Here is a 25,746-nt window from a genome sequence, read left to right on the forward strand (position 1 = left end):
CTGTTTAGCCACGTCTGTCTGTGCCTAATTTGTCCCTGTTGAATAAGTGATGCAGCAACACAGTGAACAGGCCAGCTATGGTTACACACACACACACACACACACACACACACACACACACACACACACACACACACACACACACACACACACACACACACACACAGAAACACAAACAGTTTCTCTGTCTCCTATGAACTACTAAGGCTTAAGTTTAATGTGCTGTAAAGACGTTTTACACTTTAAATCTTCAACTTTCAGACTCAAAATCTTTTTCTTCTGTTATTTATTTCCTCGCTGTGGAAAAAAACATCCCAAACTAAAATCCACCGCATCATATAAAACGCCTCAGAGGGATGAACGAGGCTTAATGTTTTCAGTTTAAAATGGTTCCTCTGGATCAGTAACTCGCTCACCGTCACAGTAAACGTCCCGAGCATCGACAGTGTGCACATGTCTCAGAGGTCCTCTCTGCAGATGCCCGTGTGCACCCTGAGTTCAAAATGTGCATCTGTGCAGAAAGTGGCAGTTAGCGTTTCCTTGTGGTTTCTCACATGTGAAGATAAACATCACTGTCAGGGAACAACGGCAAAAGAGAGAGAGAGAGAGAGAGAAGAGATGGAGGAGAAACATGTGCGTCAACCTCTAACCGACTCTGATGGCCGGGCTGATGACACCAGGGAGGAAGAGGAGGAGGACGAGGACACAGGGGAGAGGGAGGCAGCGGAAAGAGAGAGAACACTGAGAGAAGATAGGAAGGAGATATTGGTGGAGCCACCAGAGGGCCGATACAAAGACAGAAACATGCAGAACATTTATAAAAACAATAGACGCACGCGGCTGCGACACAGGACGCATGTGTCTGATCTCCACTCAGAGTTACTGGATGTCTTCCAGCGACACTGAACTCCATGAAGTCATCTGATGATTTACTCCACAGGTGAGCCTTTAAAAGACACCTGGACCTTTCAGGGACAGAGCTGATCAAAAACATGTCTGAGATGATAAATCCAACATACGGACACATCTCTCACCAAAACGCAACCGAGGGTCTTTTTGTGAATGTTCCCGAGTCAAACATTCGTTTAAAAGCATAAATCAAAAGTGCCTCTTTCGTCGTAATTATGCTTTTATAAGTTTGACTTGGGTACATTAACAAAACTTTAACTTAGATGTAACGTTTTACTGCTTTTGATCTCAAACAAACTTTATCTTTGACATTTCTGCACCACATTTCTTGTGGCAAAAATACAAATCACTTGTGAGATGTGCACAGTCAGATGTGCTCGCAGAGGTGAGAATCTTCACTGATGTTAATATTCAATGATGATTCAACTGTCGACGTCTGTTTTCAAAGTACTGGGTGCTTCTTTTATGACTTGCTGCCTCCAACATCTCCAAGCACAACCCGTCCTATCACCACATCACATCATCCTCATGTCGCCCTTCAGTTCAAACTGAAAGAGCGATGATGTGACGAGACTTCACAACCCTCATAATTCAGCCAACAACACAAGCCGCAGTCTCCCTTTCATCATCTGTCTCTCCATCTGCGAGAAATCTTTGGCGTCCGCGTTACGATGCATCTTATAATCGAGAAACAATCACACTTCTCCAACAGGGTCGTACTTCTGAAAGTTACTGCACGTCTGCTGGATGGATTCTGTCCCTGGAGAAAGACGACGGCACTTTACACGCTCGTCTCCTCTGTAACTCTGTCATCACACTCGTCTGTACTGCTCTGCCCGTCTCAGCGTGAGCGGAGGAGAGTGGAAGAGGCCGCCCACACACCCATCTGCTTCTACTATGTACAGTGCAGTTCATCTACACACACACACACACACACACACACAACATGCACTAACTCACGTATGAGATAACATAAAGGCAAACAAGATGCATTGATGTTAACATTTACACAGCGACTTGGCTTTTACTCTCCTATTAAACAAGGTCATAAACTACACTAAACTGTACACACACACACACGCGCGCACACACACGCGCGCACACACACACGCACACACACACACACACACACCAGCCTATACTATAATGTTTTTTTGCTCTTTGTCTTTCATCAGTTCCCTTGTAGATCTGCATGAACATGTTGCCATGTGTCAAATAAAAGGAATTTTCTCTGGGTTATCACACACACACACACACACACACACACACACACACACACACACACACACACACACACACACACACAAACACATGCACACACATGCACAAACTCACACACATACACACACACAACATGCACTAACTCGCATATAGGATAACATAACATTTACACAACAACTTGGCTTTTCCTCTCCTATTAAACAATATTATGAACTACACTAAACTGTACACACACACACACACACACACACACACACACACACACAATGAATCCTATTGTCCTTCCCCCGAGCACTAACTGGAAACATACCTGAAGCATTAGTTGACCATTAGCTTCTTCTTAAAGATTTATACGAGGGCTGCTTGGCCTTTAGAAAGAGCTCTGCAGCACCGAGAGGCCTCCGACACGCCACACCACACATCTTAAATTCACAAACTGACAAAAGCACGTCTACGTCTGATCCCAGCAGCACAACAGCTGGACACATCTGTGGAACACCTCCAGACAGATCTGAACTTTACCGCTGAATCACAGTCTGGGCAGCAGAGACGAGTCTGCAGTGACTCCAGGTCGCTGCAACAGTCCGTATTAGGAGCTGAATACGTATCAACAGCACAGAAAGTTGCTTTTGACCTCGGGATCGATAAACTCTTCACTCACAGTCACCTTACTAGCTTTTATCTTAGCTTTATCTAACAACTCCATCCAGCTCCTGTCTGTTTAAATAAATCCACTCGTGTCTTAGATTAAAAAGTTAAATAACAAGCAGGACAAAATGCTGACAAGTCATTAAAAAAGAAAAAACTAAAAACACTGTTGCCGTGGCGACAGGCTCAATAAGCCGTCGACAACACCAGCGTTTCCAATTACAGCCGGCGTCTTACAAGAGAGGACACTCGATTCATGGAGAGCGCTGCGTGAACTCGCTGCTGATGCAGACCGAACATTCGACACAGCTGCAGCTTCACCGTCAAAAGCATTGACGAAACACGAGTGGAAGAAGTTTTCGTGAAGCGCGGTGTGATCTTCTCCTTCATGTCCCTCCGTCCTGTTTGGGTTTCTGACTGTTCTTGAAGTTCACAGATGTCAAACGTGCAAGTTAGTAGTGTTCGACTGCATATTCTGTTTGTTTGTGATATTTGTTTTATATGGCTGGTATACACGGCAACAAGTTCATCGACTGCACCAGGAAAAGAGGAGCCTGTGAACAAGTTTGGGCTCCCTGCACGATTTATTTTTCACTCTTTCTTATCCCCACGACTGATGTTTGTTTAAGGATTCAATTATTAATGTCACAAGTTGTCAACCGAAAGCTTAATAGGCTTCATGTTAACCTAATCACACTGAGACGCATTCCTCTCAGACATCTCTCACACACACACACACACACACACACACACACACACAGAGCTGTCCCAAAGCTAATCACATGAGCTTTAGTCAAGCTGGAGTCATGTGGCTGCATGTATCCTCAAAGAGACCTGCAGCTACACACTCAGGAACACAGCACAGATAAACAGCGAGCAGGAGGACGTCCAGGGAAAGTTACACAAAGTTCAAAACTGCGAATGTGCAGAGTTCATACACAAACTCTGCTACTTTGAGCCGTTCTTGCACTTAACGTGATGATATTTACTTATTCTTTGTTGCAGAATTCAATCAAAACGTTGCTAAACTAAAAGTTTTAATGTAGGATTTGTTCTTTGGGTTGGATCAAACAACAACCATCCTTATGTTTACAGAAAAGTAGAAGTGTGGGTGTGTGTTTATGATCACGAACACAATTATGTTAGTCGTGTCGTGTTGGTATTAAACCTCCTGACTGAGGAGTTTGTGCTGCATGACGGGGGACGCAGGTAATTCTGTTCTGGATTTATTGATTATTGATTTCTGTTTTACGATGTAGTCCAATGTGAGTCACAAGCTGTGAGACAAAGCCGTCACGACAGTTACCACAAATCTGTTGAATGCATTTGTGACATACAGCCGTTGAGGTTCATCATCAGGTGTCACATCAGATTCATAACGAGGGTGTTTTGTCCTCTCTCGTCCTGCTGAGCTCACAGCAGTGTCTGTACCTCTGTGCTGTATGTCAGGACTGAATCCACATGTTTGGACTTTCTTCACCCATCGGGTCGTAAAATGCAGATGCTTTTCCAAAGAAACGCAGCAGGTGAGGGAACTGCTGGACTGAATCATCGCTTATAGCTGCATCTCACATTTGTTTGTCTTGTCTCAGGTGATAAATCTGCATTTCTCACCGCTATCAGAAGCTGTTTTTATACCGGGCAGCAAGCCGCCGATTTGGTCGTTTTGTGGCTAGGTCTGCAGATCTAGGGGGTCTGTTTTGTTGCGTAAGATGGGCGATGCTGTCAATGACATGCAGGAAGCAGCTGATCACAGCAGTCAGTCCATCACTTCATTCATGGACATTAAGATGAGCGACTGGACAGCTGCTGAGATCCAGGAGCTGCAGCGTCTCCTCGGTCTCTGTAGCTGTCTTCACTGTCCGCTTGTTGTTGTAGCAGCAAGCTACTAACAGTCGCTACTTTCAAATTAAAAGCCCCCCGCTAAGAACCCAGTTCTACACTCCAATGGGGTGTAATGTAAAGCTCTTATTTTGAAGACAAACTCGTTGTCACTGTTCACAGCCCAACTTCGTGCTTCACGTCACATCACATTTACATCTACCTCATATTACACCTCCGTTTTAGAAAGACACATTGCAGCCTTTACCTTGCGGCAAATGTGCCGCTTTTTCTATCTAAAAGGGTCTAGAGATTATTACTTTCTATGTGTAACATCATCAGAGCCGGTGAAAGAACTGTGGTGAGTTTATCAGTTTGGCTCTGACTGCTGGCCTGACTCTTGAAACCCAAGCAGTACATTTCTGGACATAATAAGTCTGTTAATGCGTGTGGAGATCTACTTCAGATGGATCGATACAAATCGGTTGCATGTGATGACACCACTCATCATGCAGAGAGTTGAGAGAGAGAGAGATTAGAAAATGTAAAGGATAAGCCGTACAGTAAGTTGATTTTTTTTCTTGGCTATTTGTTAAAAAGGATATTTCATCTCATTTCTGCTGCTGTGAAAAGTTCTGCTGGAGCTAAGTGGCGCCGACAGCAGCAGCATGAGAAGCAGAGAAGCTGTCGTCACCAGCAGCCTTTTTTTTTCTTCTTTTTTTTTTCTTCCTCTTGCATTCCTGACATGTCTGTGTGCGACTGCGGGACTGTTTTTCGTACTGTAAGCGACACACTGTACGCCGACAGGACGGCAGATAGATGGATGACAACAGGAACTTACGGGGGGGGGGGGGGCACCTGGGGAGCCATCCCTCTCCATCTCCCTCTTCCCTTCTTTCTCTGGGAAGTAAACTTGGACAGTGAAAACAGGAAGTAGGGCCTACTGTGTGACTCAAACACACTGCTGCTAATATTAGACTCACACACACACGCACACACACGCACACACACACACGCACACACAGCCCAGCCCCTGTTTCCTCCAGTCCACAGTGAGGACACCCCTCTACTACAACCCGCAGGGAAACAGGGTCAACAAGAGAGTTCTTCCTCTAACTCTGTCTGTATGAGACTTTAACAGAGGCTCGGGAAACCGTAGAGGACTCTAATGAAGCGTTGGAGTGCCTCTGAGCAACACAGCAAACCGCTAACAGACCCAGAATCAATGCAAAAAGGCAGTGGAGAAAGTTATTACAGGTGTTTTAGTGAAGCAAAAGAAAAACTGAATTAGAATGAGAAAATGTAGAAAACGGGCCGCGTCGATGTCAGTGACAACCAGGAAAGAGTCCTAAGGATTCGTACTATAAGTTGACAACTTAATCATTGCGATAAGAGTATTTATCAGTGTTACTATCTACAATCTTTTGGGTGCCTGGCACTGATTCTGTACGTCTCTGATTCATAATCATTTCATTCAAAAAGCAGCTTCTGTGCTTTTGATCTTTCTGGTGCATAAACGTCTTTGCACAAGAACAAACGGTTAATTAGAATCTGCAGCCCACAGCGCTCCACATTCCTCGGATGACTACAGTGACTGCTTCAGCGACGAGGGGGGGGAGGTCCCTCACCGACATGAAAGTTGTAGCGCGTCACATTGTTTCACTCGTCAGTCAAAGCTGAAGCTCTGGCGTCTCTGCAGACTCCTTGCTGTGGGATCCGAACCACCGTTGTCGACACTTTTACCCGCAGGACGACCGCACGGCTCCGTCTCAACATCAACACCAAACTAACAGTGTAGCAACCACAGCTGGGAACAAGGACGCTGGCAGAGAGACCACCGACACTCGACACTGGAGATGTAATCAGTCCATCTGTTTCTTTGGTCTGTCATTACTCTCGGCGCAGAAACGCTGCTTCGACTGCAGGCTGTGGCGCAGTACTGTCATGAGGTTTACCATGACAGTGATTTAAAACGCTGCCTGCTGGTTATTGTCCTTGTTGGCTGACTTATCAGTTACAGAATGATTTGATCCAACAGCTTAACCAATAAATCCTCAAGGGGAACCAAACACAAAATCTGCTGCTGAGGAACACGAACACGAAGAAGAGGGCCGAATAGAAGCATATAAATAAGGATCATCTGTGGATTGTCTTCTCAGTTAGTTGATTAGTTGTTGTAAATCTGTTTCCAAGAGCCGAGGTAACGACCTCAAATGTCTTGTTTTGTTACGCAACCCAAAGATGTTCAGGTTAGTGTCACAGAGGAGGGAGGAAACTGGGAAATATTCACGTTAAAGAAGCGTGAATCTTCCAAAAATCGTCCCATTTCTACACGAGATCTTTCACCATCAAACTTGAGAGGTGTGAATCTCTGACTAAGAAGACCTTAAGATTCATCCAAATGTGTCCACACTTAATAAAAATCCACTGAGGCTGAAGGGAGGCTTCATCACCACTGACTCAGAATCAACGTCAAGCTCGCACAGCTGCTCAGATCACACCTGTAACACCTCGGCGAGAGTCAGAGACGCTACAGAGCGGGAGATTATATGATTACTGTTGGATACTGAAGTGTCTGTGTCGGAGTGTTGTTTGCCTCGCTGTTTTTTTTTTTTTTTTAAAAAACAATCAAGTGTGTGAAGTGCCTCTTCACCTGAGCGCCGCGCCGTGGGATGTGTGTTTAGATGGGAAGTGCTCGTGTGCAGACCACTTAGCCTGACGAACTTTAACGGAGAAATGCTATTAGAGGAGCTGTGACTGAAATACCACCGGACGAGAGCGGCGATCTCTGTCTGTACAACATCTCCACCAGTCGTCCTGTCCAGTTCCCAGATGATCGGACGGATGAACGGCGACATTTCAGGGCTCATTTACGCTTAAAGTTACATAAGACAGACGGAGCCTTCTGTCGGTTTTCTGCAGTTCAGTTCAATGAAAGCATCAAAACCTGCCTCCCAACACCCCCGCCTCCCCATCCCTCCCTCGTTTAACCAGTTAAAAGTCGACAGCTTCTCCGTCTCCCTCTCGTCTCCTCCTCCCCTCGCTCGACTGCCTGTTGTAGTAGAATCAAACGCTTGTCCTCCCTCTCTCCGCTGCGTCTCTCTTTAATGACAAGTTCTAACAAGGCGGCTGCCTACACATGAAATCTCTGTTGGGAGGAGCAGAAATCATGCCTGTTCAGCTCCCCTTCGAACAGCCCTTCATTCAAAGCTTCAACCACAGCGAGACACAAACTCTACATGTTGTGTTCGCTCTAATTCTTGATGCTTCCTTGTGTTTCGTGTTCAATTAATCATCCATTTGTTCATCCAGTTGGTTGGTTGTTGACTGGTAATTGTTTTATTTGTGAAACTGATGAAATTGCTTAATTTTGTTTATTGGTGAACTTGATGTGTTGAAGTGCTGAAAGAAAGTTGGGTGAAGTTTTTTCAGTCATCGAAACGTTCCTGGAGTTTTACAACGAAACAGCGTTGGAACATAAACAACTTCTGAAAAACTGAAGAATTTGAGGACTTAAGTAAAAATAGAAAAACTTTACATCTTGAAATATTTTCTGTAGCCGCTAAGCTAAAAGCATCGCTAAGTGCACTCTGTCTGAAGTGGGTGCACAAGCTCGACCTCGGTTAAGTGCGTAAGTAACGCTCTTTTCTGGAAACTTAAGATTTGGCCAGATGAGCTGTATGGAGCCATTTTATGTTTTTAATTTTTTCCCCCAGCTTCGTCCGTTGTTTAGGAGAACACTGTTTGTTGTGAAGCTCCAGAAATGTTTCGTGGATGACAAAATTTCACCTGACTTTCATCAGAGTGAGAAAAGTTTTCATTTTTAGGGTGAACTCTTCCTTTAAACAAAATTAATAACAGCATCATTTCCTGCTCAAAAAGCCACAATTATCATACGTATGACTTGTGTGGCGGATGAAGCTCTGTATCGACAAGGTACTTCCATCGATTACACAAATTAAAGAAGACAATCGTCACTTTAAAAGAAGATCCAGTGACGTGTTGACGCTCCGCTCCAGGTGGACACGAAGGAAACATGAAAGTCTGCTGAGGCATTTTGCACAATCCGTTACACAACAATTTTCATATCGTTGGATCTTGTTTTTCACACCTGCATGAATAATGACATTGTGTGTGTGTGTGTGTGTGTGTGTGTGTGTGTGTGTGTGTGTGTGTGTGTGTGTGTGTGTGTGTGTGTGTGCGCGACTGGCTCGGCTGGTATAATTTCTGCAGTAGATGACTGATGGCAGGCCGTGCACAGGCTTGCAGGAGGACAATGACGATTTGATATTTTTAGTCCTTAAGTTATTTATTCAACTAAATGAGCCGGTACGTGTCAGAACACGAGTTTGAGGCTCCCGTTAACTGAAAATATCTGCTTCAGAGACAAAACAACAAAAAAACAGTTGATGCTTTTGTTTCTAAGCCGGAGTAAAACCCTTCAGCACCTTCAGATGCAGTGAGAGCAGGTCGGTGCCGCCACCTTTTTTTTTTTTTTCTTTTAGCTGTAGGACTAATTTTGCATCATGGGATAAAACCTCGGAAAGACAAAAAAGTCCTGAATTTCAACATGTTGCGGGGGGTTTACTTGATGTGGATCTACATCGGATCTTTCATCTGCTGCTGCTGAGTCACTCTTTAACAATACAGTCGGAGAAAAAGAACGATTAAAGGAGGAGGGAGGTGTTATTAGATGAGAGGGAGTGTAAAGATGGGTGTGAAAGCCGCAGTCATGGACGCAAACAACAGATGAGAACAGGGGGGCTGGTGATGCATTCAGGGGCAGTCGCACTGCTGAAACTTTTGGTTACTCCACTGACTTTTTGTCAATTAATCAATAAACTATTTCATCTATGACACGTCAACCACAGAGGCTGCAGTTTTGGGGAGTGAAACAAAAAAAAATTGAAACAAAAATGTAGGAATAAATGTCAAATTTCTCTCATTTCCAGCTTCCTGAATGTGAATGTGTTCTGGTCTCTTTTCCTCCAATGTGACAGTAAACTCGATATCTTTGGGTTGTGGACAAAACAAGACATTTAAGGACATCTTGGGATTTGGGGGGAAAAACACTGATTGCTGGTAGAACCACATATTCTTGTAAGTCTTAAGTCAGATCTGCAAAAAAAAAAAAAAGGAAAAAAAATTGCATGGGAACTCACCAGACACAACTCTGCAAACCAGCCAGAGCCCAAAAATAACAAATAAATCAAGCCTGGAGTTCAGAAGCAATGTTTTACAATCTGGTTCCAGGCTGAGTGACTTTTCCATCAACTAAACTGTAAAATTCAGACTAATACTCATTTTTATATTTACACAGGAGCATTCTGTCAGCTCTTCATGATGTCATCACAGATATACGATCATTTAAAAGATGAAGTGACTCAACAGAAGATCAATAGCCTCCCTGTACATCAAAGTGGAGCACGCTTTAAATTTGTAAAGAATAACTTCACAAAAAAACAGTCTGATTTGTCGACTCAAACTCAGGACGAAAGGAAGAAACAGAAGCAGCGTGAGGCCACGTGACGCTGTCAGATCCACGTTTTAATTTATCTCCTTCTCAAACTCACCTAATAGCCGACCTGTGAGTAGAGATTACTATCACTCACGTCGGCATTACTCACTGGGAAACTACACTGCACCGGCTGTGCGGCTCCTCGGCGGCGATGCCAACTTCTTCTCCGTCTGAGATGACATCATGCGTGTTGCAACTTACGTCCAGACACGTTCGCTTGCCCGTGGGTGCGCGGCGAAATGTTGCTTGCTCCAAAACAAACACAGATCAAGAAGGATCATTTCATTTCTAGTGAATGGTTCGTGGTTTGCGACCACGTTTTGGAGACGGTGCGACAAAATTTTATATTTAGGCTGAAGTGTGCGACCACGTGATCTGAAACAGCAGTGGCAGCGTTTGTCTTCGGCCCACTAGACACAATCTGTGATTATCTAGGTGGTTCTCTCAAATATTGTGCTGCTTGACAACTCGACATGCTTTCTTTCACCAGGTGTCGTCACTCGTCGTAGTGTGCTGAACACGGTTCAGAGACGACTAACACGACTCACGCTGATGTTTGTCAGTTGAGTCATTTTCAACTCGTTCTAAAATCGTTAGTCAGGAACTGAGTCTCTCAGAGCTCCTACAGCCCCTGAACATCTCTCCGGCCTCACCAGCCTCCCAATGCTCGGCCTTGAAAGAAAAGAGGAAAACGCGCTGGGCTGTACTTTCTTTTTCTCCGTCCTGTCCTCCTCCTGTTTCATCCTCCTCCTCTCTCTCTCTCTAATGGACCTGATGGCCTCATCAATAATACACTCAAACATCCGTCTGCTTCAGCAGCCTCAGACAACAATGACCAGCTCCTTCATGCTGCTGGTGCTGGTGTGTGTGTGTGTGTGTGTGTGTGTGTGTGTGTGTGTGTGTGTGTGGGCCAACCACACCCACTCTCGCCTCTTTTGTAGCTCTGCTGTGGGTCACTGGTTCATCTAACAAGAGCACAACAAAGGTAACAGAATCTATACTGTGTGTGTGTGTGTGTGTGTGTGTGTGTGTGTGTGTGTGTGTGTGTGTGTGTGTGTGTGTGTGTACAGTGGTCATTCATGTCCTGCAGCTGCAGGACTGTGTGTGCAGGACAACAGTGTTTGCATTGCATAAATCATGTCTGTATAAATATTGATTATCGTTGGTTCTAACAGATTATTGAAGCTGAAATCTGCATTTTTTTGTTACAGCTGAATCTACTGTGTTGGAGTGTGTGGGGGGGAGTAAAAGCTGCCGTCTAATACTCATAATTTCCTTCCAACAGACGAATGTTACGGCGACTTTTGGCCACAACGTCTAAAAACATAGTGGAATATTCAGCAGCTACAGAGAGCTGAAGATTCAGCTGATTTTTTTGTTGTTGTTTTGTTGTTGTTGACTGAAACAGACGACTGGTTGCTCACAAATTCATTAGAATATGTTAATCATGTTCATGTTGTGCTTCCAGCTTGTTCGCCTGATCCCAACAGGACCTTCCTGGGGCCTCTTTTTAATGTTAGGAGTCATTAAATCGCACTTATCTGAGCGAGTCACTCAAACCGACATGAAGTCATAATAACGTTTTGTTTTGATTTCTTTGTCTCCCAGCAGGATTCAGAATGTGAGTGAAGTACTTTTCTTAGTTACGTATCAGTTGATCCACAGCAAATTATTGAGTATTGTTAATTGATTATTCAAGATTCTCCGATGAAAAGCGTTGGCCCCAAAACCTCTAGATGAGACTTAACGGCTGCAACTAACGATTATTTTCATTGGCAGTTGTTTTCTCACTCAGCTGATTAGCTGTTTGGTCTATAAAATGTCTGAACATGGTGAATATTGTCGCCCAGCGGTGTGAGGTATCGAGCCGCGGAACTTTATGGCAACAATCGAATCGCCTCGACAGTATCGAGTTTCAAATGTCTCGTCATTAGAGGCCAAATTTCAACACCTGAGGAGTTCATGTCATCAGAGTCAGAGAGCCAATAAGCATGCAGCATGCTTGTGATTGGTTGGCAGGGACCAGCATCGAAAGTCATTGATCGGTGTTTCAATGATGACGTCCTGAACAACCCATAATATTCAGGTTAGTGTCATAGAGGAGTAAATAAACCAGAACACATTCACAGTTAAGCATTTTTTTGTCCTTAGAATGACTCAAACACAATCTAAATCGATTATATCCTGCATGTTTTATCAGCTCAGATAACGACTCGTTCATTTGAATCAGGTGTGTTTGAACAGGTGCCACAAAGCACCAGGATCAAAACACACTGGATTCATCGGTGCAGCTCAGATGGAGCGTATTCCTAAATAAAAACGTCCAGAGAAACGTTCTCCCCCTGGACCCTGCTGACAGTGTTTTCTGTTCTCTCAGGTTAATGTCGCCATAAATTAAATATATCTGGATGTTGCACTTTGGTTTTGGTTTATTTGTTTGTTTTGTTTGTTGTGAGACAAACAGCCATGATGCAGCCCTGCTGGTTGTTGTACCTGCACAGGTAAGGACCATCAGCCCCGGTCTGTGTGTGTGTGTGTGTGTGTGTGTGTGTGTGTGTGTGTGTGTGTGTGTGTGTGTGTGTCAGGGTGTCACGTCCAGGTCTTACCCAGTCCTCGAAGTGCTTGCTGCCGTTGTGCAGGATGTCCTCGAACTGGATGATGCAGTTGGCCACGAAGTCGTCGTAGCCGATCGGCGCGTCGTGGAAGACGGACAGCTCGATCCTGCGGCCGTCGTGGACCTCCGTGGTGAACTCGTCGTTCCACGTGGGGCTGTTGGTCTTCTGCTTGGTGGAGGTCTGGCCCACACGGGAGTCGTCCACGTTCAGGGCGATGTACGTGTCCAGGAGGAAGGTCTGGGTCTTGGGGCCGACGGCGTGACGCAGGGACCAAGCCGTCGGTTTGAGCTCCAGAGCCTCGCAGATCTTGATCTTCAGCTGCCCGTTGAAGATCACCATGATGCCGAGACGTTTCCAGCACTAGATCCCTGAACCTGTGAGCACACCTTTCTCTGCTCGCCACCACTTCAAAAACAATCCACTCCTGAATCCCGGCGCTGGTTCAACCGGTGGTCCTCCAGGCGCACACTCCAGATCCTGCCAGTTCAATGTGACGGAGGAAAAACGCCAACTAAAAAGCCTGGCGTGTGTTTTTGGTGGCTCCTTAAAACGTCCGCACTTCTCGAATAAGCTCCGATTCCCCTCCGCGAAAAAACTAACCAGCAGCCGCCGCAGCAGCAGCTGGAGACGCTTCTTTCCTCAGAAGTGCGCGGAGGAAACATGAATCGCCACCAGGAGCCGAGAGTTAGCGACAAACACACCAGCGAAAGGCCCCAGATGTGAATCGCTCTGTCATGTTTTTTTTTTTCTTTCCCTTACCTAAAAACTCCCGTTAGCTGCGGCGGGGCGCCCCTGGAGCTCTGGCCCGTGTTGCATCGCACCGTGTGGCTGGTGGTGTGTGAGGCTCCAGCCGCCGCGGCGCATCGGGGATGTTCGAGCCGGACCGCTGCGACCAGTCAGCGGCTGGTGAGAGCCGCAGCAGCAGCAGGGGCGGAGAGGAGGGGCAGACCCGGGCCGGAGGGGAGGTGAGTATACAGGGGTTCCAGCTGCTCGGTGCGCGGCCTGGTCTCAGCCACTGCTGCTGATCTTAACTTCCCGTGCACATACCTCTGGCTGCCGCTCCCCCTCCTCGACGCTGCGCTCCGTCTCTCTCTCTCTCTCTCTCCGGTGCAGGAAATGCGAAAAACACGTCAGATTTGTCGGAGCCTGGTGTGACAGACGGGGGAGGAGGAGGAGGAGAGAATATATTCCCAGAAAAATGAAACACCTCACATCGTCCCACAGAGGTGCCCTTGAGCAAGGCTCCACATTGCACCTTAGCCGTGCATCCCAAACACTGTTGGAGGGGGATGTAGCGCGGTGGAACAGGTGTGAGGTGCTCATCCATCCATCCACTCGATTAGAAAAGGCCAACTGCCAGCTCCATGAAAGATGGGACCTCAGGGGATGGATGGAGGGATATGTGAGGCATGCCTGGAATTTCAAAGAGACGACTGCACGCCATATTAACCACATGACCAGTGAGGTGTGCAGCACTGTGCTGCTCATAGAAACAATAAGTTATCAAAAAAAAAAACCTCAAATAAAATATCAAAAAAAAGGGCCTGAATTTGGTCAACCAAGGATCAAATTTAGCAGTTTTACCTCCTGAAGTATCCATGTGTGTTGACAGTAGCCTTCTAATTCTCTACACCTTCAAGATTGTGTTGCAAGACAGGATTATTAACCATATTTCTTGTGTTAAAAACGGTGCATGTCAGCACAAATCCCTGGTTTCAAGTTTTCATAACCAACAGGGTCGAATGGAAAAAGTCAAGCAGCCAAACATGTGACACGCCGACAGCAGAGAAATTCAATTCTCTGCATTCTTCTGCACAAATAAAAGCTTTATGTTGATAATATAGAAACATGAGAATGCATTCATGAAGCTGTGTGCGTTTCTCCTCGGGCTTTAAATGTGATTTATGTGTGAAGCGAGTCTGTCTTGAAACAACATCAGCCACAGGATGGTCGAGATGTTCAGATTCTGCCGGTGATCACATGCGTCTCTCAGCGTTATTAGAGCCGAGACGTGCTGTACGAGACAGACTCTGTTCAAGGCCGACAGCAATTCACGACTCACACAAAGCAACAGAACATTTATCTGCAGTCAGTCATCATCTGCATCCAGGCGGCGAGTCGTCTCAGCATGAGACGGAGATGATTCGTAGTTTAGAGGGAACAACAAAGACTTTTCTCAGCATAAAAAAGATGCTTGTTTTAGAAAGTTGTCGACCTTTTCAACGGTTGTGTTTGTGCTTTCTCTTTGAAAGTGAAACAAAAAGAAAGAAAAGCACTTAAGACTTAATTGCTCAGGAAGTCTTGACATCACTAATGAGGTAAGTGACTGTGTGAGCTGGAAATGGATGATTTTAAACTGAATCTCTCCATCGGGAAGTGAACAAAGGATCATTTCCAGCAGCCATCACTGCTGTGGTCCAGCGACACATTGTGTTAACTTCACCCAGCTGTAAAAAAAAAAACAAAACAAAACAAAACAAAAAAAGCTTATTGATTGTTAGAAAAAAAAAACACTTCTGCAGGTAAAAAAAATCTGGACTGTCTGTCGCCAGCGAGTCTGTTTGAGACTTCGACAGGTTAAAACAGTCTGAGTGAGGCGTGTTCACACACCGGTGCTGCAGGAAACGTTGGAAACTGTTTCTCATCATGTCAGAGAGCTGTGAGGATGTGACGTGACGTCACGGCTACACAGGAACGACTCAGCACATTTGAACGCCTCACCGCTGCTGACCTCTCCTGGAGACTGTCTGCTGTCTCACCTGAGCTCAGGATCACAGAGGACGCGGTTCCAAACCTCAGCGATGTTTCCCTGCAGGATATAAACCCGTGAACTGAACAACCTCTGACATAAAGAGGACACCAGCTGAGCCACTAACTCCACTCTGCACCCTCCGGCCCGTATTTACAATCCACGCTGTTGCTTCATTTCGTCGTGTTTTAAAACTCATCACGCAGATTATCTGACAGGACTTTTCATTTTCCACATCAGACGCGTCCACAGGCCTCTGTGTGAGCGCTGCTGCATATGTGGAAAAAGTAGTATAAAGATTTTTTTTTTTTTTTTTTTTTTTTAAATCTAATAAACTGCCTCCGGTGATGTCACTAAAAGGCTCCGTTGCATTGTGGGTAATGCAGCAGTCCTCTGGTTTAGGTAACACTGTTGGGTTGGACTCTTTCTTTCTGGTTCTGTTTTTCAAGGAAATCTACCAGACCTTTTCACCCGGAGGCCAAACGTGGCCTCTCATTCTGGCTGTTTAACCATTTTGTTAGTAGAATAATTTGCTCATTGATTAGTTTTGTATGTTGCTGCACAAAAAATACACTTATTTCCTAAAAAAAAAAAAAAAGTTTAAATCCAGGCTGTTTAACAGAGGGAACACGTACAAAAATCAAGCTGACAACATGCATCTAAACTTTCTAAAGAAAGTTTGTTGTTTTACACACACATTTAAATCTGCTTTAAAGGGCAGTTATGGGGATTGTAAAAGTCCAATTAGCACTTAGAAAATAAGTTGAATAGCATTTACCTACATAGTGAAGAAGAAGCTGCAGGCAAGAACAAAACAAAAAAGCGATTCTATATCTTGATTATTTCTCTGATCAGATAAGTGACCAGAACGCAGACGTGTTGACTAGGAGAGGAAACACAGGTGCATCTGATAACATTAACGAAGGCTCTTTATTAGTAACACCTGTGGTTTGAAAATTAAAACGTGAGAAAGACCGAAGCTTCAAAGTGTTGAGGCTGAGAATAAACGCAGCAGTCCACTGCTGTAACACTGTCGGACTCTTTGTTTCTTCAGGTTTTCACATAAGTTTTCATTTAAATGTAACTTAAACACGATGTTTGCAAAGGAAATCTATACACCACCAGACCTTTTCAACTGGATCACGAATGTTTAACCACTGATTAGTGATGTCACAAAAAATAAACTTATTTCATGGGAAAAGTTTAAATCAGTGCTTCAGAAATAAAGCACACAACAAGGTGCATTTTTTTTTCAGTTGGGAAAACTAACAAAATTTGTTGTTTTACACACATATTTAAATTACGAGCTTTAAAGAGCAGATATGGTGAATGTAAAAGTTCCTTTAGCACTTACAAAAGACGCTGAATTGGCAAAAATAAGCAATTCAAATAAGCAAAATAACTCCAATGTTCACAACAATGTGTTAGTTTGCGGCTGTAGAATATGTTCATGCACAATATAGGAGCTAATAAGTCCTTTATAATGACTTATACAGACAATAAGCTACTAATATGCCCATTTTTAATAGTTACCAACAATAAAAAACAAAAATCAGAAACATTAACAGAGACTCTGCTCCATTCAGACTTTATTAGTAACACCTGTGGGTTGAAAAACAAAATGTAAGAAAGACTGAAGTGTCAAAGAGTTGAGGCTGAGAATAAACAGCATGTTTCCTCTGAAGGAAGTTGTTCACTACTCGATGTGTTGATGAGAAACATTTACTGACGTGGAAACAGTGAGTAAATGTTGGAAAATGGTGCAGCAACAGCGAATGGCAGCTTCGTTTTTGTACAAAGGGTCAAGAATTCCTCTGAAACTGAGAGAAACGATATTGTTATGAGCATCCAAAGAGCCACGATGACGTCTCTCCATCCTCTGGAAGCAACAGAGTCCCTCTGTCTCTCACTTCGCCTCCTTGTTTTCTCATTAGGAGCGTCAGCCAATCGTCTCTCAGCTCTGCAGATACGAATCAATCACAGGCCGAGGAAATCCCCGGGACTCCGGCCACGTCCTGCCGTCTCTCCCTCCTGATTCATCTTGTTTTAAATCAAACGAACAGTCAGATCCCGTCCACCAGTGGAAAGAAATCTCACTGTTGTTGTCACGGTGACAGTAGCTGTGGTCACAGCAGGACAGTAACGTCTCTGTGGCCGAAGGAAAGTTAGTTTCCACTTTGAGTGGCTGCAGGAATGAAAGGAGGAAGTTTCCAACAGGAGGAGCAAAATGAAAAAAACAGGAAAGAGACATTTCTTAAAAAAAAAAAAAACACTTGTGATGTTAATTGGAATCGATTGTATTTCAAATATTGTACTTTAATATAGAAGATAAAAATCCACATAGGGAATTATTACTGCTCGTTTCATCTCTTCTTATGAAACTAATTCAGCATCTCACAAATTAAAGGTCCTATTTGTAAGAAAAATTGATTTTTGAGTCTCATTCCCAGTTTGTCAAATAATGACGAGCTGATTGTAGGACGAGTTGGCCGACATCCCAATGTGTCAGTATTGATAATGTGATATTTTCATTGATCAGCTGTGTTTTTACTACGTAACATCAACATGAAGCAGTGAGAATATTGTTATATGTTAGAGAGGGTAATAAAAAATGATGTCGAAAAGGAAAAAAAGAAAGAAAGAACAGAAAGAAAGAAGGAAAGAAAGAAGATAAAGGAAAAAGAAAGAAAGAAAGAAAGAAAGGAAGGAAGGAAGAAAAGGAAGAGAGAAAGAATGACAGAAAGGGGAAAAGGAAAATAAAGAAAAAAGAAAGGAAGACAAAAGAAGGAAAGAAAGAAAGAAAGAAGGAAGGAAAGAAAGAAAGAAAATAAAGGAAGGAAGAAAAGGAAGAGAGGAGGAAAGAAAGAAAGAAAGAAAGAAAGAAAGAAAGAAAGAAAGAAAGAAAGAAAGAAAGAAAAGATTTGTTTAAAAGATGCTACATAAATAAAGACTGACTGATTAATTGATTGTTGATTGAAATTGATTAGTTCAGTATGTTTTTCTTGGTCAATAATAAAATTTAAGTCATCATTGACTTGTTCTAACTGTGAATAAAATCTCAGTTGCATTGGCAGCTTTCAGACAGCAGGGGGCGCCAAACATCAGTCCACCATGATAATCTTTCCTGTAATCTTTTCCCAGGGCCCAGTTAATTCCCTCCCTCCCTCTGACAAGCTCTCACTCTCTGCTCACTCTCACTCCACATCTGAGTGTGTTGGCGTCTGTGTTCTCGTCCTACCTGTCTTTAGTAAAACGGCCTTGATGGTGTTCAAATGTGTCGTCTCGGTGTTTTGTTTTGTTTTTTTCCGGCACATCTGCTCTATTAAACTCCACACAGCTGGCAGCCAGAGACATTAAAACAGGAGCGAGGGATGGAAGAAGTGACATCGCTGCTCATAAGGCTGCTCGGTATTCTGCATATCTTCATAATCCTCATCCATCCACGTCTGGTGCAGTTAGTTAGTTTAATTATAAACAAACTGTCAAAAATCAATACCTTTTTTTTTTTTCTCTTTCTCCTCCTTTCATTTTCCTCACAGTGGGGTTCTTTGTGTAAGCCAATCAATATCCCGTACTTCGGTCCTCTGGGGGAGGTTAAAAACGATCTATAATAGAATTCAATTCAAGCTGCAGGAATAACAACAAGCCAAACCAATTTCCCACAGGCTAACAGCGGGGTTTAATACCGCTGTTTGCTGTTCCTCAGAGCTTTAAACTAGTAGGAAGGCGGCAGCTCATCCCCCCGCCAGTCCCATTAAACTGGAAATGTTGAAGAAGAAGAAGTCGACAGGAGTTGGGAGACTTTAATTCTAACGTGTTTTGTCAGAAACACCGACAAAGATGACAGGAAGAAGCTTCTCCCTGCACCGCGTCTCATTAAACTGACACTTGTGACACCAAACTCTTACAATTATTTTTTTTTTTTCTTTTTTACTTCAATCCCCACCAGTTAGCTAATGAATATTGATGTGGATAGGAGCGCATATCTCCATATCCTTGACCTTGTCATTTATCTCGACTTTGCGAGGCGAAGCGGATCAGTATTCCCATCACAAGACATTTGATAAATACCCTCCCTAATTTAGAGGCAAGGCAGATGGTCTCGTCGCTGGCAAAAAGAGCTGCGAAAATTAGGACAAAGAAAGAAGTGTATGTCAGCAGCATCAGCAGCAGCGGCAGCAAGGTGCACCGCGAAGAGCAGGAGGTAGTGTTGTGTGTCCCAGGAGGGGTGTAGAAAGGAAAAGCCAGTCTGCAGTAAACCAGCTGTTTCCTCACAAAGTGGCTGACTGCCAGAATACCTGCTGCGGTCAGATAACGCAGGCTGGAGGTGAGAATCATCCAGAGTTGTCTGGTAAGCTAAACGTGGCGAAGCAGTGAACGACGGAGACTCAAATGAATTTGGAAGGCCTCTCGCATTAGAGCAGATAAAACATATTGGAACTGTTGTCCGCCAGAATGCATTCTGGTAATCTGTGTTTCTGCAAGAAACCAGAGACAGGTGGGAACTTTTCTTCACGTTGCAGAATGACTGCAGGGTTAACAGTGAAGGCAGCGCATTACACCATTACACGTTTTTTGATATGTGGCAAACTTGGTCGAGGTCGAGGTCGGGTTGAACAAGCACAAGATGTTCAGATGACACAACTGAAGTTACGACGAAAGGTACGTTTGCAACTGAACTTACAGAAGCAACGTATTTATTTTGACCAAAACCTCGATGTTTTCCTGAAACAACAGAACGTCAGACGCTGACAACGAAGGGTCGACCAAAAACACAACTATCACCATTGTAGCGTCACAGTGACACACGTATTTGGACCACAGTTTGGTTTAGGTTCAGGAAAACATTGTGATGTAACTTCCTCCTTTGCACAGCTGCAATAATTACCACAGCCAACAGAGGTCGCTGAAGAACAAACGTACATACAGATCGCAATAAGCTGCTTTAATTTTCAACATTTATCATCGTGTTTTTGTTTTGTTTTTGTTTTAGTTTCCTGACGTCTCTTCAATGCTGAAGCTCCAAACAGACGTGAAAGTCAGCTCATATATGTGTGATGTGAACCTAATATGGCACTTAATAATCTTGATACATTAATTCAGCTTTTTTTTTTTTTCTTTTTTCCCAAGAACCATCTTTCTTACTCAGTGTGGGAGTTAACCTCAGAGGAAGTGACTCAGACACGGGCACGTCTCACTCCTCTCTGCATGCTGTCTCCTGTACCACAATCTTTTTGTCACCTTTACTGAGGAGTTTCAGTTCTTGACGACAAACAAGTTGTTCTTTCAGTTTGGTACGAGAACCATATTTGGTTCGTAGCTCCCAGTGACGCTCGCACACTTGGACAAATCGCATCAGGCACAGTGAGGATGTCAATTCCCGTTTCTCCATTTAGCAGATCTAATAACCGTAGAACAGCAGAAGTTCTGTTTACTTCTTTCGGTCAGATCCAAAGAAGCGACAGGCGCCTAATGAGCTTTATGACCTACAAAACTTTAACATACGTTTGGATTTGAGAAGCTGCATTAATGTATTTTAAAAACAGACACACACCCTGGTGCCTCACAGCTGATACGGTTCTGTTAGTTCAAACATTTCCTCCTGTTTTCAGTTGTTTTTGTGTCCATCTGATGAATCTACAGCTCCAGTGTTTACTCTTCTTTCCGCTCAGGTTTGGTCTCCACCAACTACTGCGAGAAACAGTCCAGTAAAATGTTTGTACTCGTGTCATTTCACATCCACATTACGAGTATTTGAGCTGACATTCGTGTCAGGAGGCCGAGGAGACGGTTGGTGGCGTGATGACTGTGGTGGCGGCCGAGACAGAAACCACCATTCAAGATGATGTTCCAGCATGAAACCACTGGATATTTATAACGAGACGGTGGGACATTTTCCAGCCATGTTTGTGATTTTTTGAGTCAAAACACAATCTTTTCCGACCTTCGCAAGGGAATTCTTGTCCATGAACAACTAACAGAGGATAAGCACATCGTTGTCACAACATGAAATTGAAAATTTACCTTAAAGAAACATAATTTCACAACATAAAGAAATAGTGAAGTGTCAACATTTATTCTAGCAACTGGCACTTGAGCTGCTTTTTCTAAAATTAGTCTCCTGTTGCTGCTGGAAACAAGGTTGAAAACAGCACTGAGCATGAACTCGACACTAAAATGTGTGTGAAATCAAAACTGTGCGGCAAAATGAACCCAACAGTCTCCGTAGAGTTGGTCGTCAACCCATCTCACATCACACACAGACTCGTCTCGTGATTGATCGTACACATAAAGAATGTCATCAACCAAAGATGATGTAATTGATACATTTTGATTTGTTTGTAGCACCCGATAGCATTAAAATAATCCGGCAGTGAAATCCCCAAAGTTCCCTCTCCCAGCTGCTGATGTTCCCAAAGTTAACTGAACGCAGCTGTGGTGCGTTTCAGGACATTAACAGTGATCTGGGAGGACAGTCGGGGATTTGGAGCTCGATTGGGTAACAAAGTCGTAAAGACCGTGTTGTGTTGTGTTGTGTTGTGTTGTGTTTTGCACTTTGCGCTTGTGATATACCAGCAGCTCTCTGCTCAGACGCGTCGCTGTTACAAATCAATATTTCGAATGGAAACCTTGTGATTGTCTTCATCACACTGCGGCGGCAGAGTAATATCTTTCCCTGACATGAGAGTGTCTTCTGGTTTGAGGATTATCGTCCTCTGGCTCGCTGGATGTTTTTGTGAGCCCTCGGGGAGCACAGATGCAAATCTTGGCTTTGTTTTCCAAAAAAGCACCGCCTGGCTCCGACGAATATCTGTGTGTCTTTTAAAGCCTTGAAAGTGAGATAAAGTTATAAATCAGGAGGACAGTTTGGGGAATTAGGCCCCTGCTGTGTCAGTCTGGTTTTAATGTTCCTGTCATCGCTGCATCTGAATCAAACTGGAGAAACTAAAGAAGTCTGATTTATGCGTTCTTGCACAACTCGTGTAATTATCGTCCGTGTTCATCGATCGGTGATTGATCTCTGCGACTGATGAACACACTCAAACGTCGATTCCCATTTCAAATATTTGACCGCAACAATTAAATATGACAAATTGTGGGAATGTCGTGCACAAATCAGCAGTAACAATGTGACGATAGCTAGTTAGCTGGCTGGTAACAGAGGCATCAGGAAACTAGTAGATCTAATAACCCTCTGTTTGAAGTGTGCCTGTAAGGAAACCTCAGAGTCGGCGCACCCTCTCCCTGGGCGTGAACGTGCACAACACAGGAACATGGCTTGGACCCAATCACACACCCAAGTTCCAGTCTTACTTCTTCAGTTACAAGTGGTTAAAATCTCCCGTGTGAAATGGGACAACTCTTCGAGAACCGCGTGCGTCATCGGCTGTCGTCAATACAGATGTGACCGAGGATTTCCAATACGTCGTCTCCGGCTGTGATGATTTCTCCTGTGCAGTTCGATCACAACTTCATCAATAAAATCATCAAATCAACAAAAGAAGACTGCTTCAGTTCTCGGCCACTAGCGCCGCTTTAAATGCTGACATTAGCAAGTGAAACATGTCAAACTGCCGTCATGTTAGTTCAACCCAGTCACCAGAATCAACAGCTAGTCAGCTACGTGAGTATGTTTCAGCATAACCACAGCAAACACCACAAATTCAAACTTACCTCAACTTTAACGTATATATCTGTTGCTACTATACGTCTGTTTCAGTTCAGTTATCTCTCTCTCTCTCTCGTCACAACGCTTTGCTTATATTCTGTTTAGGATTATCCCCCCAAAAACTACTTGGTTTGGATTCAGAAAACATCAACGTTTGGTTTAAAACGCTCCCCACTGACTCAAACTGCAGTCGCCTGTTCGGCTGCCCTGTCGGCTGTAACAACACCAGCACCTTCCTCTCTTCATCTCCATGTGAACGTTTGCTAATGAGCACTGAATGTGAAACGTCATGTCCGATACACATGTGAATCCCTGGAGAGTTGGCTAATATGCTAACCAGAGAGTTCACTTACAGAGAAATCAGCAGACCAGCAGTTATTGTTTCATGTTTGATATAAAGAAAAATAATAATAATAATAATAATAATAATAATAATAATAATAATAATTCATTGAGACAGTGGATCTTTTCTTGTTTCTGGCTGCTGATGAACAGACACACAGTAATATCTCTCTGCTTCACCAGACTCGCTCTAATGGCTTTAATGAGGATGCTGATTTATTTATATTTTTATTAGGCTGTTGTCTCAGTCAGTCTTCCAGTAGAAATCAAACATCTAGCTGCAGGTTTATTCCCTGTGGTTCATCTTAATAATAACAACTCAAGTGTGTGTGTGTGTGTGTGTGTGTGTGTGTGTGTGTGTGTGTGTGTGTGTGTGTGTGCAGGAGAGAGTCTTCGTATGAACACACACAACAATATATAGACATATATCATCTTATCTAACATGACAAATGGTTATTTAAACGAGCAGACAGTGGGAAGACATGACACGTGCACGGCTCGCTGAAGTGCTTTTGAGCAAAGACCCTGGAGACAATAAATCATGAACTGCATTATTATTTCCAGCCCTGTAGTTTGGTGTGTGACTCTTGAGCAGACGTCAGGTCAGTCGTCTCTGTCTTTGTCTCTGCACGCTGTCCGTGCTGCATGGCTTTGACGTTTTTTAAAGGGAACTGCCCCTTTAACCGCGTGGCCGCACTGCTCATGCTCGGGGCTTTGTGCAGGAGCTTCCCCCCGTCAGAGAGCAGCTGTGGACGGACAGAGCAGAGAGGAGGAGCGGCGCTCCGGGGAGACAGAGAAGCTGCGGCTGTCGCATCTCCTGACACCAGAACCGGGACGGAGGACGTGTTTCGCTCGGCAGCATCCGGCAGGAGAGCAGCTCTCTGCCGCCTTCATCTGCTTCATTTCATCCCCGGGATTACAGCGTCTGTCGGGGAGGCAGGATCATCCGGTCACGGTCTCGTGTTTACATCCGAGCCCCGACCAGCGCGGGAGGAACTTATCTCGCTGGACTTGTCGAAACACGCTTCTCTGTGTTTTTTGAGGGTCTGATTGGATTTGAGTGTGCGAAAATCAGACGTATTTGTTTTGTTTTGGGTTTTTTTTGTTTTTCCATGAAAGTTTCATGCCTTTGTCCTGTCCCGCAGCTGCCTCCGCACCGCACCGCACCGCACCGCTCGGCATGTTCTGACGGCGCGTAATTACTGTTTTCCTGCGTCCTCTCCTCAGGTACAGGTAGGCTACCTGAGAGCCTGCTGATGACTGCACACCTCCTCACAGAGTAAAAAAAAAAGAAAACAGTCTGTGCTCCTCAGAAACACACGCACGTCGAGTTCCATCATGGATGATGTCCACCTGTGCAGCTGGACCAGGTCGTCCAGGTGGAGCGCCCGGGACGCGCTGAGAACGTACCTGGGAGTGTTTGTGATGCTGCACCTCGTGCTCCACACGGAAGGCTCCACCGTGTCCAAGTCCTGCGATAAGAGCTGTTATTCTGGGAAGTGCATGAACGGGACCTGCGTGTGTGACCACGGATGGGTCGGGGATCAGTGCCAGCACTGTCAGGGGAGATTCAAGTAAGTGGAAACTGTTTACCTGTCCGGTTATTACCTGCACCGCTGCGCCCCAGGCTGACAGCAGGGGGCTGAACCAGCGCTCCTCTCTAATCTGTGTGAATGGCAGGTTAGAGACGTCCATGTTGATCCAGTACAGCCCATAATAACACTGCTGATCAGCGACTAACAGTCAATTATCAGTATCTCTGTCTGTGGATGTGGCCTGGCTCTGTTGCAACAATATATGAGGGGCGATCAATGCCACAGCCCGGTGAAGATCAATCAGGCGCCTTAAAGGATAAATTTAGTCAAAAAGTGCAGATGGAGAGTCAGGTGATGTTTTCAAAGTCCACAAAACGTTTCTGGAAAACGTTAAAAAAACAACCCAGAAAACATAAAATGGCTCCTTACAGCTCATCTGCTGTAATCCAAGTCCTCACAGATCCCAGATTGATTTGAACAGACATCATTTACTCCATGTTTAAATCCCAAATCATCATCATCACTGTGGCTGCGTGAGCTTGATCTCGTGTCGAGGGTTTTAAACGGCGTCTTTTCAAATCAGTCTGAAACATCTCAGCTTCAGGAGACTTTGATTTCTCGGATTTCCTTCAGTTGTGCACGCTCGTTTCGCTGCGAAGCTCCAGAAATGTTTCGTTTACTTCAAATCCTCACCTGAGTTTTCCATCCACACAGAGGTG

At 44.4% G+C, this 25,746-nt stretch overlaps 2 protein-coding genes across 16 annotated transcripts in view; one reads left to right on the forward strand and one right to left on the reverse strand.

The window, feature by feature from the left end:
• The window catches only part of LOC119033782 (protein kinase C epsilon type-like), a 58,340-nt gene extending 45,269 nt beyond the window's left edge, over positions 1-13,071 (reverse strand). The window contains exon 1 of the mRNA XM_037124317.1: positions 12,724-13,071. Within this exon, the coding sequence (XP_036980212.1) occupies positions 12,724-13,071 (348 nt within the window). The remainder of the gene's footprint in view (positions 1-12,723) is intronic.
• Positions 13,072-24,083: 11,012 nt separating this feature from the next.
• The window catches only part of atrnl1a (attractin-like 1a), a 221,588-nt gene continuing 219,925 nt past the window's right edge, over positions 24,084-25,746 (forward strand). For 6 of the 15 annotated variants that reach the window (XM_037124442.1, XM_037124447.1, XM_037124445.1 and 3 more), the window contains exon 1: positions 24,088-25,066. In XM_037124442.1, coding sequence (XP_036980337.1) covers positions 24,831-25,066 — 236 coding nt within the window. In that variant the 5' untranslated portion in view covers positions 24,088-24,830. Of the gene's footprint in view, positions 25,067-25,746 lie in introns of all 15 variants that reach the window. The other 9 variants (XM_037124453.1, XM_037124444.1, XM_037124452.1 and 6 more) reach the window with 5 other exon arrangements.

The sequence above is a fragment of the Acanthopagrus latus genome, chromosome 15 (genome assembly GCF_904848185.1).
Source record: "Acanthopagrus latus isolate v.2019 chromosome 15, fAcaLat1.1, whole genome shotgun sequence".
In the NCBI taxonomy this organism is placed as follows: domain Eukaryota; kingdom Metazoa; phylum Chordata; class Actinopteri; order Spariformes; family Sparidae; genus Acanthopagrus; species Acanthopagrus latus.